This window comes from Sceloporus occidentalis, unplaced genomic scaffold (genome assembly GCF_023333645.1).
Source record: "Sceloporus occidentalis isolate IW3139 unplaced genomic scaffold, rSceOcc1.0.p SCAF_52, whole genome shotgun sequence".
NCBI lineage: Eukaryota > Metazoa > Chordata > Lepidosauria > Squamata > Phrynosomatidae > Sceloporus > Sceloporus occidentalis.
The window spans coordinates 4949538-4965488 of record NW_028317032.1 but is presented as its reverse complement, the minus strand read 5'-3'; the positions used below and the strand labels follow the sequence as shown (position 1 = coordinate 4965488).

The 15951-nt window shown below is 40.5% G+C and overlaps 1 protein-coding gene across 2 annotated transcripts; it reads left to right on the top strand.

Moving 5' to 3' along the window:
- Positions 1-845: 845 nt before the first annotated feature.
- Positions 846-15951, top strand: LOC149288359 (V-type proton ATPase subunit C 2-like). 2 transcript variants are annotated; one of them, XM_089491897.1, is made up of 13 exons: positions 846-974; positions 2481-2548; positions 5076-5161; positions 6250-6279; positions 8987-9081; positions 9449-9540; positions 12399-12497; positions 12619-12687; positions 13262-13354; positions 13471-13564; positions 14754-14851; positions 15105-15234; positions 15856-15951. In XM_089491897.1, exons 1-13 carry the CDS (start codon positions 846-848, stop codon positions 15949-15951), a joined length of 1179 nt encoding a protein of 392 aa, XP_089348023.1. The 2 variants fall into 2 exon arrangements, with proteins under 2 accessions (XP_089348023.1, XP_089348024.1); XM_089491898.1 differs by lacking the exon at positions 6250-6279.

Below are 15951 nucleotides of genomic sequence, written 5' to 3'. Positions count from 1 at the left end.
CACGATCCATAAGATTGTCTTTGTGTAATATCTGGTTGTTTGCGCTCTATGCATATACTTACATTTTAGCACCTGTCTCAGGTGGGTCACCCATCTGTCATTGAAGGTGACGGTAATTCCACTCCTGGTGTAGATCGCAGGGACATGTCATTCGATCCGCTCCACAGACATCGACTTTACGAAGACTTTTGTATTAGTTGGTTACTGAAGCTGTATAATTATTCTATGCTTATTCTTCCATTGGTAATAACGTTGGTGGGTCCAGTAGTCTGTATGAAGTATATTCCCTTTTGTAGCACACGTTCAGCACTGTTAACCCCTTTCATTGCCAGAAACCATTGGCAGACAAGCGGGGAAAATTAACATGGAAAAAATACCCCCATGCCTCTTTCAATTAAATATAAAATGTGTTTTTTTTAATTACATTTATCTTTTAAGCAGAATTAGGAAATATTCTCCCTTTATTTTTGCCTGGGTCCACTTCTGAGAATAAGGGTTTCTAACTGGGGCATACTGGGGCATACTGTATATTTTGTATAGTTTGTCTGCGAAACATTACCTTATTTGGGCTTTATCCTGCAATTATTCACTTATTAGATTCATTTTAAATAAACACATTTTAAACATAACTATAAGGAGCATTTCTGGATTAAAGCTCTAAATGCGATGCAATCCCTGATAAAAACCAATGGAATGTTTATGTTTGGATTTTTACAATTATATCTGTGCTAATCAATGCCCAGCTAAACCCAATATGTTTGCTGTTTGGAAAAAAAAATGTGCGCTGTACCTAATGTTGAATTTTGGTTCCCCCTGCAGTAATTTAGTGATCATAGATTTGAAAGATGACGGAGTTTTGGTTAATTTCTGTTCCGGGGGATAAAACCAACCTAACTGCCCTGGAAAGGATGAATACGGTGACTTCCAAAGCCAACCTGTCCAGCAATGCAAAATTTGTCATCCCTGAACTCAAGGTAATTTGAGGATTTCTGTACTTTCTTAAATTTTTAAACCATGTAAGAATTACAAATAAGCCCTCGTGAGGATTTTCTGCTATAATTTGGAGGGCGGAAGGGTAGAATAGTCCACCCTCCCCAATATCACTCGTGAGATGGTCAACTAGGAGCACCTCCAATCCCCAGGTTACATTGTATCATTGGCCAAGGAGTTCAGATGCCATGACCTCTAGACCAATTTGAAGGTCAGGCTTTCTCATTGCCCCCGTTACACATGCTGACATGCTCCATACATGAGCTAAGACCAGATCAGAATCCTGTTGGAACAATAAGATTCCATGAAGTTTATCATCATTATTATTATTGTTATTATATTTTTTTTTATATAGCTCCAACAATTTATGCGCGGTTCTCACAATATATTTATTCAAGGGGTATGACAAGTCTAGAATTGACAGACTAAGACAAACCGATACATTGGGTGGAGAGAGCCCGGCTCCCGAGCTTATCTTATTGTAGCTCTTCATCCTAGCTTACTATAGTCATAGATTTTTGCTGCTCCCTGGCATGCAATGAGTTAATAGATGGGGTGCAACTACATTTCATATGTAATCTGTTAATGGCTGGTTTCATGTTTGCCCTTTTTGCTTTGTGCAAGTCACGTTGGTGTCCCTGTTTTGGGTCTACCTTTGTCAACTAAAAAACTCTCATCGGATTCAGATGTAGGAACCATTTGGACGTCCTCCGTATCACACATACTTTAGGTAGCTGAGAATCCATCATTTTATTATTATTCTAAGTAGCATTACCGGATTAGCTTTCATGGCCCCATTTTATCCCACGTGGACAGATCATCCCATGACTTTATAAGAACCAGATGGAATAATCACTTACCAACTGCGTATTCTTCCCCGGCCGTGTCCCGAGCGTGTGTCCTTCATGAGGACATTTGGTGTTGACATCACAAAGTAAAATAAACTGGTTTGTGCTGATCGGAGCAGGAGATCACCTTGATTTTCTTGGTTTAAAAACCCCACAAAAATATCTTCCTCCATTAAAACAAAAATAAAAGCCTGTTTCATCTGGTTAACTACTAAGCCGTGGACTTCACTGCGCTCTTTAATTGTCATCAAAGAACCCATCAAAAACAATGCGCACCTTCTACACTGAATTAACAATAGATTGTAAACGGAGGTTAGGTTTTAGTGTTACCACATGATATTCCACGAATATTTTTACCTAAAACAGACAACAAATGCAACGACTTTGAAAAGTCGTCGGAAACTTTCCTGGATTTCTTGAGCTATTTACAACGGGTGCGTCTTTTGAAATTATTTTCAAAACAAAAGTAATGACCTTTAACTATTTTCAGATCCTTTCCTTTACATTTTCTTCTTAGTACACAAAAACAATAAAAAATCGTTGAAGAGTTACTTTTTGTAATTTTGCGAAAGTTTACGCACCCCTTGTATCTGAAAGTTTGTTAAGTTGCACATTAAAATATGTGCAACAATTCGTTTACAGGTCGGAACTCTGGACGCCCTCATCGGTCTGTCTGACGAGTTGGGGAAACTTGATGTTTTTGCTGAAAGGTAAAACGTGCTTTTTTGTTTACTGTACACAAAACCGCAGTCGCTGTTGTTGTGCGATACACACTATTCCTGATGAAACCAAACTCAGACCCGACTCGCTCTGGATTGAAGGATAGGTCGGAACGGTTGGGTTTGGTTAGAGCCGTGTTTGCTCCGGTGTAACGCAGACTGACCACATGCATATTTATTGCGTAATACAAACCTAGAGTTCTCGGTTTCCATCCTTAACTGCATTGTGAAAAAAAACAAAATCGATCATTCTGATGGAAGACAACCATAACTTTTTTTTCCACGTAAATCATATAAACATAACTTTTTTTTAGGGAGACAGAGGCAACTTCCAAATCTACACCCCCAGCCCTGCAGGATGTCTATTTTATAGATGCCACCAATAAATGTGATGCAATGGCAGACCATTTTCTTAGGCAATGTAAAATACAGTAAAAAACCCTCATTTTATTCACACAAAAAGAATAGAAATACCAATAAAGCACAGAATATAATAGAAGATTACTAATATGTGTTACTATTTGCTTGTCTGTCATGTTTACATCGGATTTAAAGTTGACATGAACACATTTTTCAGTTAAAAAAGGGACATTTATGATAAATAATAAATATTATCTTCACGGCTACCCAGGGATCACAGTTGGCCTGTTATTATTCATTGTCTATAAGTGCCTCTGGAGACATCCTGGAGCCGATAATATATCCTGTAGTCTCCAAGCAATACTTTAGGTAACTAGTGATGTAACTAGTGATGTAACTAGTGATGTAATTGCGAGAGGCCTAGAGTCTTTGAGTATTTTTAATACGGCTGTTATTATCTTTTATTTATATAGTATTTATACAGTATATCCACTAGATATTATATGTATCGTTTCTATGCACCACCCTATTGAATGACCAATCAAGTCTCTGGCATGATTTTGGGGCAAAAATGTATGGAAGCGGCCCACTTTGTGGTCTTTGTCTATAGAACTATTTAACGTTCTCAATGTAATTGTGAAATGCTGTAAGTCGAGGAACAGGTAGTGGTGTCGGGGTTCCTTTCCCCAGCAGGGCTGCTTTTCAGCTCACATTGCGGGGTTAATACAGTGACCGTTCCGATCTTATCAGAGATGGCCAGTGTGTCTTTCTGATATAGGGTATGAGGTGAATTGGAGTGAGTATAGATAGGCCTCAGCTTACATTGGCTCAACTTACATCGGTTAATACTGTGTTATAGACCGAATCTGCAGTTACATCATGAATGTAAAAATGTTAAGCAAATAAATAGTTACACGTGCAAATCAGACAAATATATATATATATATATATGTATATATATATGTATACAGTTATATGTATACAGTTATATCATTATATATTTCAAATACTGAAGTAAAGCTGTTTAGAATATTATGTTAAAAATATTTTTTTTGGTTTTCATGGTAACGCCTTGCTTTGTGATTCTGCCCGTTTTTTGAAGCGATAAATGCACTTCTTATATAAAAATATTTTAGAAAAGTCAGGATGTAGTATAACTGCAGCCTCTGTGTTGTTCCATAGCAGCTCATTCGCTCTGTTATTAGATACACAAAAACTGAGGGTCACAGCCTGTTAAACAAGACGATGAAAACTTGTCTGCTCCGGCCCCATCCTGGATTAGACGGGCTATTTCAGACCGTGTTTGCATCTTGTTTTATTTATTTATACCGGGCGGTCTCGGAGTGCTCTTCCATGTCACCCTCAGACAGTGAGGTATTTTTAGTGTTTTTTTATGTTTCTCTTTGGTTCCCAATAAAATGGAATCCATGACTAGTACATGGTCTCTGGGCTAGGGACACACAATTCCTACAGTATGTGGAGTGTATGACCTCGAGTACGTGGCCCTGCAAGAGTTTGGTTGCCCTGATCTCTGCATCTCTTAGCCACTTTTTTTCTGCTCTTTACATTTCACAATGTTATTGGAATGTTCTGCTCTTTAATCGGAAGATTGAGGTGGGACTTAGAACTGGACCTTCTATCCTGGGAACCATCGTTTCCATCTCAGAGCGCCAACGGATGGGCCATGACCAGCGTCTGCTTCGCAATTATTTCTGCAAATGAGACCATGAGGGACAGCTTTTTGCATTACCTTTCCAGGATGTGATTTTGATATTTGATATTTTACTTTTTTATTTATTTTAATATTATATTTTTATATATTTTTTTATATTATTATAATTTGATATTTTGGGTATTTGATATTTTAATGACCATTTGAAGTGGGACTTACCAGGATTACTCATTCTGAGATGAAGCTATAACTTAAGCTTCAATGGTTTCCCAAGGTGTCTCTTTACACTTCAACCCATGAAATGTGCCATCTAAGACCTCCCCGGTTCCCTGTCCCTCCCGAGGTGACATGTAATTACATTCCTCATTTACAAGGTTTCCAGGTAATCTAATGAATATCAGGAAAGTACTGTACAGGATTCATGTCTAATATTGCATAATATTACTCTTCTGTCTGTTATACGTCTCCGCATATCTCGTCTTGCAGCGTAATTAAGAAGATCGCTCAGTACATAGGAGAAGTCATGGATGACTCTGCAGACAAAGCCCAGGAGAACCTTCTGGCTAATGGAGGTACGTTCCTCAGAAGCTCTGTGACCATGTCTCGTGATCAAGGCATGCTAAGTGAATCCAGCGTGGCGTCACGTGTCTTGGTTCTTCCTACTTTGCCACATGTCTAGAAAAGCCAATGCCGCGTGACATTGTACAGTTTATTGGTTGCCGATGATCACCCAGATTTTTGGGGAAATATATACATTTTTGTGTCTTTGTATATATATATATATATATATACAGTATATATATACAAAGCAATTGATGGTTTCTGTTATGTCCAAAAGCTACATTATTGTGCAGCTGCATTATCAATGGGAACTGGGTATCCCCATTTTTCACCTTTGGTCACTATTTTGGTGTCTGTGGGTCCCAAAACAGTATATTTTATAGAAACTACAATTGTTTAAAAACAGAAAAAAACACAATATTAAAAAAAAAAACTTTTAATGTACCGGTATTACCAGGGCCGGCCCAAGACAAAATGCGGCCTGGGGCGAAGTTTAAAATGCCGCCCCCCCCATTATCTACCCTTCCTCTCCCTGCCCCCCCCATTATCTGGAGCGGTTGCCCCACTGGGCTCCATTGTCGGGTTGGCCCTGGGTATTACTAGTAATATAAGTTTGTTGGAGTTCATCTTTAAAATGTCAGCTTTTTTTATCCTTACTAATTAACATATGCTGTTTTTTGGTGGGTTAAAATGATATTTATTGTCTAGATTGTAAGCTTGCGAGCAGGGCCCGCTTTACTTAATGTAATGATTCGTCTTAGTCTGTCAGTTCTAGTTTTGTCAGACCCCCTGAGTATTCATATCATAGGAAACACCGCCTAAATTGTTGGCACTATATAAATAAAAGATTGGATAATAATGATTGTCTTCAACTGGTTCGGATGACAATGTATTGGCTCCCCTGTCTGCTTTATGCGGCAGCTTCTGAAGCTCTGATGTCTTCATGTTATATCCTAGCAGATATTCAAGAAATATTATTCAAAAAATGGAAAACTTTTGCTAGATTCAAATAAAGTCAAGCTTGTATGACCTTGCAGAAAGTCATATAAGTCAGCATTTCATTTCACATCTGTAAGCTTCTTATCGGGTCTTTTTCCAGGGAAGAAGAATAAAGTGAAATACAATGAAAGTATGTAACGTTTTCTGTAGTTTGCTGTGTTTTTGATATTTTTTTTTAGCACGGACTCTCCTGGTTCCAGCTTCACGAGAGACATCTGGTTGTAAGGATACAGTGATCAGGTTATGATGGAATTCTGATGTAATGGCCTCGTAGCCGGGTCACGATATCCGTATGACTCAGATAACAACGCTGTTCTGTATTCCGATTCTTGTCTTTCCTTTGTAACGACTTTGCATGTTCCATGACATCCACCTATCTGAAGGCTCCTGGTTTGCATAGTTTACATCCAGGTTCTTTACATAGAATACAAGAAAACCCTCAGTCTGCGTGTGAGCTTTTTAAATTGGAACACAGTGGGCAGCCAATGAAAGATAAGTAGGGCAGATATAATATCTTCTATTGGATGAACACTGTTCTCGCAATCTGTCTGTCTAACCAGCCAGATTCTGTAATGCCCCCAGATGTTTGCATGTACCCTGCCAAATACCCTGAGATGGGGGATATGTCTTGCATGCAATGACATGGTGTTGGTAAATACCCAAATCCTTCCAACAAAGAAATTACTCCATCAAGACCTGCTGCTTATTTTCTTTGGGAAGGATTAATTGCACTAAATATGAGTATCCTTAATCCATTATTGTATAAAATGTGTATATACGGTTGGATACATTAATATTTGGATAGTGACAGAGTTTTGGTCTGATTGCTACCTCAATGGATGTGAAGCGAAGCAATCAAGATAGTTGGAGTGCAGACGCTCAGCTTTAGTTTGAGGGTAATTACATCCAAATTGAGTAAATGCTTTAGGAATTACAGCAATTATATTATGTAGCCCCTGCTTTTAAAGGGTCCACAAGTAATTGGACAAGCTACCTTGTGGCCAGGTGTGGGTTGTTCCCTCATTATTTAATTAACAATTAACCAGTTAAAAGCTCAGATGTTGATTACACGTGTGGAATTTGCATTTGGAAGCTGTTGCTGCAAACTCTGAGGTCCAGAAGAGCTGTCAATGGTAAAGTAAAGCAAGCCATCATTAGGCTGAAGAACAAAAGAAATCCACCAGAGAGATAGCCGAGATATCAGGAGTGACTAAATCAATAATTTGGAACATTTGGAATAATTAAGGAACGCACTGGTGAGCTCATCCACACCAAAAGGCCGGGATGACCACAGAAGACAACTGTAGTGGATGTTCTGTCTTCATTTCACTTGCTGAAGACAAAACTGTAAGGCAGAAAGATCCACAAACAAGACGGCTGCGTTAAAAGCCTCTGAAACCTCTATGGAGGAAGCCCTGAATTTGATGATATCCTTGGGTTCCAGAGTTCTGGCAGTCATTAACTGCAAAGGATTTTCAACCAAGTATTAAGAATTATCATTTTGTTTATGATTTTTAGTTTGTCCAATTACTTTTGACCATGAGGGGACTGTGTATGAAATCGCTGTAACCCGATTCAGATATTTTTGTTAAACAATTTGAATAAAGGCTGAAAGTCTTCACATCTTGATTGTTTCATTTCAAATCCATTGTGGTGGCCTACAGATTCAAAATAATGAACAATGTATCACTGTCCAAATATTTATGGACCTGACAGTATATTCACCAATGTTTAATGAGCTAATGTCTGGCTCATTTGCTCAGAGCCTTACTTACCTATTGTTATGTGATGCACTGCTTGTTATGTCTTGCATGCCCATTGTACACTGCTACAGAATATGATGGCACTATATCAATCAATTAATAATAATAAAGAACATTTAACGGTAACTATATTTAGAATCTTAGGATACAGAATATTCTAAAAATATTACGTAAACAGTTTTTTTTACCCATTACTAAAATAACGCTTTTTTTATTTAGGAATTTCCTTCTTATTTAAAAAAAATATGATGAATATTTATAGAATTGTTTTGTTGTTGCAGTTCACATTTCATAGAGTAATATATAATTCATGTAGTATTTAACAATTCCAGTTTTATTTGTGTGACATAGCTACTGATGACTTAACTAAAAGCTTCTTAATGTATAGCTGCTAGGCTAGCACGCGTATCATTTATAGGAGTATAGGAGACGGGTCCATAGCTCACTCATAATATGTCCTTCACCACATAAAGGGCTTATTTCAGTGAGCCTTCTAAATCTTAATAGGTGTTAATTGTGGTTGAATATGCATGTTTTGGGACCTACATGTCTAAGCTCATGCGGCAACAACCAAACAAAGCTAATAGAAAGCAATAAGAAGCAATTTATTCTGGTGGCACACAGGTCTAAAGATATTTGAATGTGTTTGAATCAGTAATGGTTTTATAGATTATGATTTATACTAGAAAATTATCATTGCTCAATTACAACAACTACATGAAGAATGTCCAGTTGAATTTTATGTTGCTCACAGATTCAGATGGCAGCAATTTAATTGGACTCATCCCGTCAGTTCATCTTACATGCAGTGGTGTATTCTGGCCTAGACAGACCATGCGTTGGCCAAGGGCAGCAGATCCAAGAGAGTGGCAGCCTTCTTGTGCTGATTGGAAGGGTTTAAAGGAACCTGGGGAATTCTATTTATTAATTGATTATATCATATTTGGTTATGAGCAGGACCCCTGTCACTCGTTTATTGTATCTCAAAGCCTCCCTCTAGTGGCTGGGCAGTTTGCTTGTTTGTGTTCCTTATTCTGATCTATGCAGCTAATTAATCTTTTTTGTTTTTTCCAGTTGACCTCATCAGCTACTTGTCACGTTTTGAGTGGGACATGGCAAAGTATCCTGTGAAGCAGCCACTGAAGAACATAACAGAAGCACTTTCCAAGGTACCATTATATCTTCGTATATATATGGCTATTCTCAAGGAGGGGCAGAAGGAAATGCTTGTCCCTTCTCTTGAATTTTGCTTTTAACAGCAGTACCCCTGCTTTTCCATTTCATGTTATTACGTTATGAGGTAAGACTATTGAAAGAACACTTAAATGATGTTTGATTATAAGGGAAGGGTCAACAAGTGGACACAATAGAGCTCTTCTGGCTGTACCCGCTGACGGCAGCTCTGATACCGCCCTTGAGTTTTTCTGGTGGTGGTGTGGATTTTATATATATATATATATATATATATATATATATATATATATATATATATATATTCAATTTTTTTTAACTCCTATAAAAATCTTTTCTTTTCAGCAAATGACACAGATAGACACTGATCTGAAATCAAGGGCTGTCACATATAACAGCATCAAAGGGAATCTGCAGAGCCTGGAGAGAAAGACTGTGTATGTATAGTTATGTGAGAGTTTGTTCTAAAACCATTTAGGTGAAAACCAAGGAACCAGTTATATACTTATAGCAACTTCCCATGGCCCTTCACCAGGAAACTGGAGCACAGGTCCCCCTACTAGAAGGGCCACCTAGCTGGTGGTGGGGGTCTGCCTACAGTTTCTTTCCTATGTTTGTAACGGTATAAGAGAAATGGGCACTAGAGGAATTGCTTGCCTACAAAACCTCATGGCCAGCTCGGCTGGAGAACATCTCACTGCGTTTGGCCTGGAGCCTCCAGGTGAAGCACTGCTTCCCTGGGTCTCCACATCACTTACCCCTCCCAGACCATTTATGGCTCATTTAGGCTAATCCCACCTCATTCATGGTTAGTCCTGCCTCCACATGTAGCTAACCCCACCCCATGCATACATAGCCCTGCCCCCTCATGAAGCCACTCCCCCAGTAGTAGGAGAGCTCCAGGTAGCATACCTTGGAAAATTCTCAGGTGTGCACATAACACATCACACTTTTTTTTTTTTTTTTTTTTTAATGCGGAGGAGAGAGAGGGGCGCCTAGTAACCGCTCGGCGCCCCCCATTCTCCTCCACGAGGCCTCTACCTCCGTCGCGGTGCCGGCATTTCATCCTGAGCACCGAAATATGACGTCATATTTCGGCGCTCAGCAATGAAGCAGCGGCCACCGCAGCAGAGAACGAAGACAGAAGCCTCGTGCTCCCGTCGCTGGACCTAAAGGTGAGAGAACTACAAAGGGGGAGGGTAGATAGTGAGTAGGGAGAGGGGTTTAGAAAGTGATAAGGGAGGGAGAGGGGGTTAGAAAGTGATAAGGGAGGGAGAGGGGGTTAGAAAGTGATAAGGCAGGGGCGTCCAACATGCGGCCCACGGGCCAAATGCGGCCCGCGAGACCTCGAGGTGCGGCCCGCGTAAGATCGCCAGCCAGTGCAACCGATCTCACGCGGGCCGCACCTCGAGCATGTACTGGCTGACTTGGCATGATAGGAGTGTGATTGCTAACAGCAATCAAAGTCCCATCATGCCTAGGTTCCAGCACTTACACATCCGACCAGTAAATGCTGGAACCTAGGCATGATGGGACTGTGATTGCTGTTAGCAATCACACTCCTATCATGCCAAGTCAGCCAGTACATGCTGAAACCTAACTAGCTGCCCCCCTTGCGTATTGATGCTGCCAGCAGTATGGGGTCTGCACATCACTTACAGCCACCCTGTACCAGCATGTGTACAAAGCTTGGTTTGTGTGTTAATGTGTTGCTCTATACCTGCTATCGGCAACTGGGGCTAATGTTAATATATATGGGCAGCAGGGGCATCAATACACAGGGGGCAAAAACACTAAGGGGGGTATAAACGACAATGCAGTGTGAAAAATCCATCCTGATGTAGACGTCTGTGACGTAGATTGTGTCCTGCTGTTTGTGTGTTTTTGGTTATCAGTGTAGCAGAGCCTGTCCTCGGTGTGTGTGTGTATAGGTGTTGGTGTGGCAGAGCCTGTCCTGGTGTGTGTTTGGGTATTGGTGTGGTAGAGCCTGTCCTGGTGTGGGTGTTCGGTTGTCAGTGTGTCAGAGCCTGTCCTGGTGTGTGTGTGTTTGGATGTGGGTGTGGCAGAGCCTGTCCTGATGTGTGTGGGTGTCTGTGTGGCAGAGCCTGTCCTGGTGTGTGTGTGTCTTTGGTTGTTGGTGTGGCAGAGCCTGTCCTGGTGTGTGTGTCTGGGTGTCGGTGTGACAGAGCCTGTCCTGGTGTGTGTGTGTCTGGGTGTCAGTGTGACAGAGCCTGTCCTGGTGTGTGTGTCTGGGTGTCGGTGTGACAGAGCCTGTCCTGGTGTGTGTGTCTGTGTCACAGAGCCTGTCCTGGTGTGTGTCTGGGTGTCGGTGTGACAGAGCCTGTCCTGGTGTGTGTGTCTGGGTGTCGGTGTTACAGAGCCTGTCCTGTTGTGTGTGTGTGTCTGTGGGGTAGAGCCTTTCCTGGTGTGTGTGTGTGTTTGGTTGTCGGTGTGGCAGAGCCTGTTCTGGTGTGTGTGTCTGGGTGTTGGTGTTACAGAGCCTGTCCTGTTGTGTGTGTGTCTGTGTGGTAGAGCCTGTCCTGGTGTGTGTGTCTGTGTCACAGAGCCTGTCCTGGTGTGTGTGTCTGGGTGTCAGTGTGGCAGAGCCTGTCCTGGTGTGTGTGTTCAGTTGTCAGTGTGGCAGAGCCTGTCCTGGTGTGTGTGTTCGGTTGTCGGTGTGGCAGAGCCTGTCCTGGTGTGTGTGTCTGGGTGTCGGTGTGACATAGCCTGTCCTGGTGTGTGTGTGTCTGGGTGTCGGTGTGGCAGAGCCTGTCCTGGTGTGTGTCTTTGGTTGTCGGTGTGGCAGAGCCTGTCCTGGTGTGTGTGTCTGGGTGTCGGTGTGACAGAGCCTGTGTTGGTGTGTGTGTTTGGTCATCTGTTTCCTGGCACTTAACTTACAGTAGGAATTATTTAATTTATATTTATCCAGAGATAAAATGCCCTCCTGAAAACGTTCAAGGCCCTGAAATCATTTAGTGGAAAAGTTATTTATTGTGTTATAATATTTATTTCAAGGATTAGTCGCACTCAATTGTGGCTTCAGGCTTCCCATGTTGAATGATCAAGTATTATTTTAGCCCAATAACAAAAGTATAATTCCATAGCACATTACTTTTGGAAATTATTAATGCCCCCCCAGTTTGACTGTGGTATCTTGTGGGCCCCCCTATATATTGTTTCTAGAGTCGCCACTGCTATCTGGGCAACATGGCAGTAGTGTCAGCTTGAAATCGATTATGCGATTATGCACAATGAATGATTATAAGATTATAAAATGATTTCACTGGTGTTTCAGGGGCAACCTCTTGACAAGGACCTTGGCTGACATCGTTAATAAAGAAGACTTTGTTTTGAACTCAGAATATCTTATTACTCTTCTGGTAGTCATTCCAAAGTAAGTAGCGACATTCTATCATTATTTCAAGCACAATGACTGATCTAGACTTGTTGACAACATGCAATTCTGCCCCATGTCTTAAGATGTAACACGTTATGATGATTGTATTATTTTGCAGGTCATGTTATGCTGTTTGGCAAAAGACATATGAGTCCCTATCAGACATGGTTGTGCCACGCTCCACCAAGTAAGCTGAATTAGTTAAAATGTATATATCTACATTTTATTGTAACCTTTTTTCTTTACTAAGCTTTCATATTAAAGATGCAAAGTACAAGGTTATAACGTATCTAAACAGAAATAAAAGAATAAAATAAAAAGTGCAAAAAATAGCAATATATATATATATATATCTCCATCTCGCATGACCCATATTACATATTTATAGCTTGTCTGCTATTTCTTCATGGATGTCACAACGCTACCTGAAACTTAACCTTTCGAAAGCTGAGCTCACCATCTTAGCTGCTAGAACTTCCCTGTCACTGATACAACCCGCACACTACCTCTCACCCTTTCTGTTTCTTATGTTTGTCACCCCATGCCCTCCAGATTGTAAGCTTGCGAGCCGAGCCTCTCTACTTAATGTATCGGTTTGTCTTAGTCTGTCAATTCTCATCTTGTCAGACCCCTTGAATATATGGATTGTATTAAGCACTGCATAAATTGTTGGCGCTATATAAATAAAAGATAATAATATATAAATATATATTTTATCTGGGTGGGATGTTCTTCTCATTCACGTTTTGCTTTCTGTGCAGGATGATTGCCGAGGATAGCGAAGGAGGTTTGTTTACAGTGACTTTGTTCAGAAAAGTCATTGAAGATTTTAAATCCAAGGCAAGAGAAAATAAGTAAGATTTCTTTATGGTTATCAATTAAATCCATTAATGGTCATAGTGATGTCATATTGCGAAGTTGCTATTTGTATGAGGATAGTAATATTTCTTGCTTTACTCTTCTGTTTAAGATTCATAGTACGGGAATTTTTTTTCAATGAGAGAGAACTGCAGTCCGAAAAAGATGAAATCATTAAACTGGCAGCAGACAAGAAACAGCAGTATGTAAGTGTCGGCTATTGCTGATTTCAGTCGGTCGCCCTCTGTTCTGGTTTTGCTCACAAAGAGTCAATTTCTGTTGGGCATCATGGCTCATATATTTTTCCCCAGCGGATCCCCAGAGCTCAATCTCTTTTGGACCTTTTAGGAGGGATGGAGCAGGTGCTAGCTGTACACGGAGCAGGGCTTGCCACCATGGGGGTTCAACCTTGATGGGGGATCAGCAGGTGTGGGGGGGGACAGGGCCAAACTGGGGATGATAAATGGCGGTAGATAACTGGAACAGCCTCTATCCGATGTGGGATAGTCTAACACAGTAAAGGAATTTAAACATGCATGCGATAAGGCATAAAGCTATCCTGAATCCAAGACAAGATCAAGGACTGATTAAGACTTGAGTCAGGAATGATGGGCCGGATTGTTCTCAGCTGCTCTCAGATTCTGTGTTATGGTTTTATACCCATGCAGCTTGTGGCTGGAGTAGCAGATCGGGTAAGTATGTAGGCCCTATCAGCCAGGTGTTCAGTCCTAGCCTGGTGGGGGAATATAGTGATACCCAGTGCCTGATCCTTTGCAACACCAGCTTGCGGCGTTGTCACTAAGCTCACATGCCCTCACCTTTAACATTTAAAATTTACAGGCTTGTGCATTTGCATGGTGTAAATAGTCGCTTTGCAAGTGTTAGTATGTGACTTCCATATCCTCGGCTGAGGGGTTAAATACGTCAACTTTTAATTAGCACTGAGCAAATACCAAATGTAAAAATAAACATAGAAATACTACTGCAGTTTCCCCCTAACTATCAGTTGTAGGTGAGGATAAACATTTTATCTCACCAATATAACTCTGCGTTATGAAGGGCCAAGCCTGGTGAGTTTCTACAGAAAAAGGTCCTGGGTCGTTAATAGTTAAAACATCAGATAAATTTGTCCCACAGCTCAGTGGGTTTTATTTATAAGGGAGGCTTGGGGCAAAATATTAAAATTTATATTTTCACCATAGCAACCAATGGGATAGTCCAATCAGTAGGAATATTCCAGTGTTTACTATGTTGATAAGACATTGTAGCTTTGGATCATAGCCTTTGTTATGTGCATTATATTATTTGTATTATCTATATTATTTTTTTATTGACTGTATTTCATGCCATTGTTAATCGCGTCACTTTTTCAAAGTAATATATTTAACCTTTTAGGGACCACTGCTTCGATGGTTAAAAGTAAACTTCAGTGAAGCCTTTATCGCCTGGATTCATATAAAAGCCTTGCGTGTCTTTGTGGAATCTGTTTTAAGGTGAGATAAGGAAATCAAATTATACTACTAAATGGTGAAAATGTATCAAAATAAATGAGTCTTCTTTTTTAGCATTAATTTAGCACTAATTATGATATAGCACCTTATATTGAAATGTAACCAGTTTAACCAAATCTATTAAAATGAATGTGATGGAGTCACCAGCGTCCCATTGGCTGTTACAAACACTTGGCTCCAGAATATATATGAGCTTGTAAGGCATCAGGATTCTAACTTGGAAACTATCTTAAAGGTACGGGCTGCCAGTAAACTTTCAAGCAGTGGTTCTGCAGCCCAATAAGAAATCAATGAAGAGATTACGAGATGTCTTAAATGCCATCTTCAGGCACCTGGATGAAGCAGCAGCGGCCAACATGAAGGATGTGAGTATCAGACCTGAAAAGGCCAACCTACTACATTTCATAAAATAGAATACGCTTATAGATAGAGAGATACTGTACAAGGCTCATGATAGGATTTCAAGAAAAAAAGTTACAAAACAAATATAAACATAAATGATAATATCTCATTGGTCGTTGGATTGAGGATTTATGTGAGCTCTATGGTGGCTGCTTGGTTCTACAACTCATCGTTGTAATGAAGCCCCTTCCTACTCTGTTTTCCGCTGGAGTCTGTAGGGTTGCCGAGTTGACCCAGCCGAATGGAATGGTGTAATGTGAGATGCCCCATGGCACAGAGACCCTGGGGCAACATCTGCTGAAACATGTCAAAAGGCTGTGAATCAGGGACATAGGTATACAATGTTCATGGTATAAAAGGACACGGTTGAAACATAGATGGACCAAAGCTTGGCTTTGGCTTCTTCTGGACCCCTCATAAAACAATGCTGTAAACAGACCCCAAATCTGTCTAATAAGAGATATAGTCCTGAAAATCACTGTAAAGCTGTATTAAGCACCACACTGTACGAAGGCTTCCTAAATCAAAGCTGGCCACTGCATAAACATTATGTGACATTAATAACATTTTTCTTATCTCCGTAGGTCGGCATGGATATTCCCGGTTTACAGCTGAGCAATCAAGAATATTATCCCTATGTCTGTTTTAAGATCGAGCTCGCCAATATAGACTTCAATTAA

Excerpts from the sequence above, each read along its gene's own strand:
- LOC149288359 (XM_089491897.1), top strand. The coding sequence starts at position 846 with ATGACGGAGTTTTGGTTAATTTCTGTTCCGGGGGATAAAACCAACCTA. Across the intron at positions 975-2,480 it reads TTGTCATCCCTGAACTCAAG|GTCGGAACTCTGGACGCCCT; the intron begins GTAATTTGAGGA and ends ATTCGTTTACAG. Across the intron at positions 14,852-15,104 it reads TTTGTGGAATCTGTTTTAAG|GTACGGGCTGCCAGTAAACT; the intron begins GTGAGATAAGGA and ends ACTATCTTAAAG.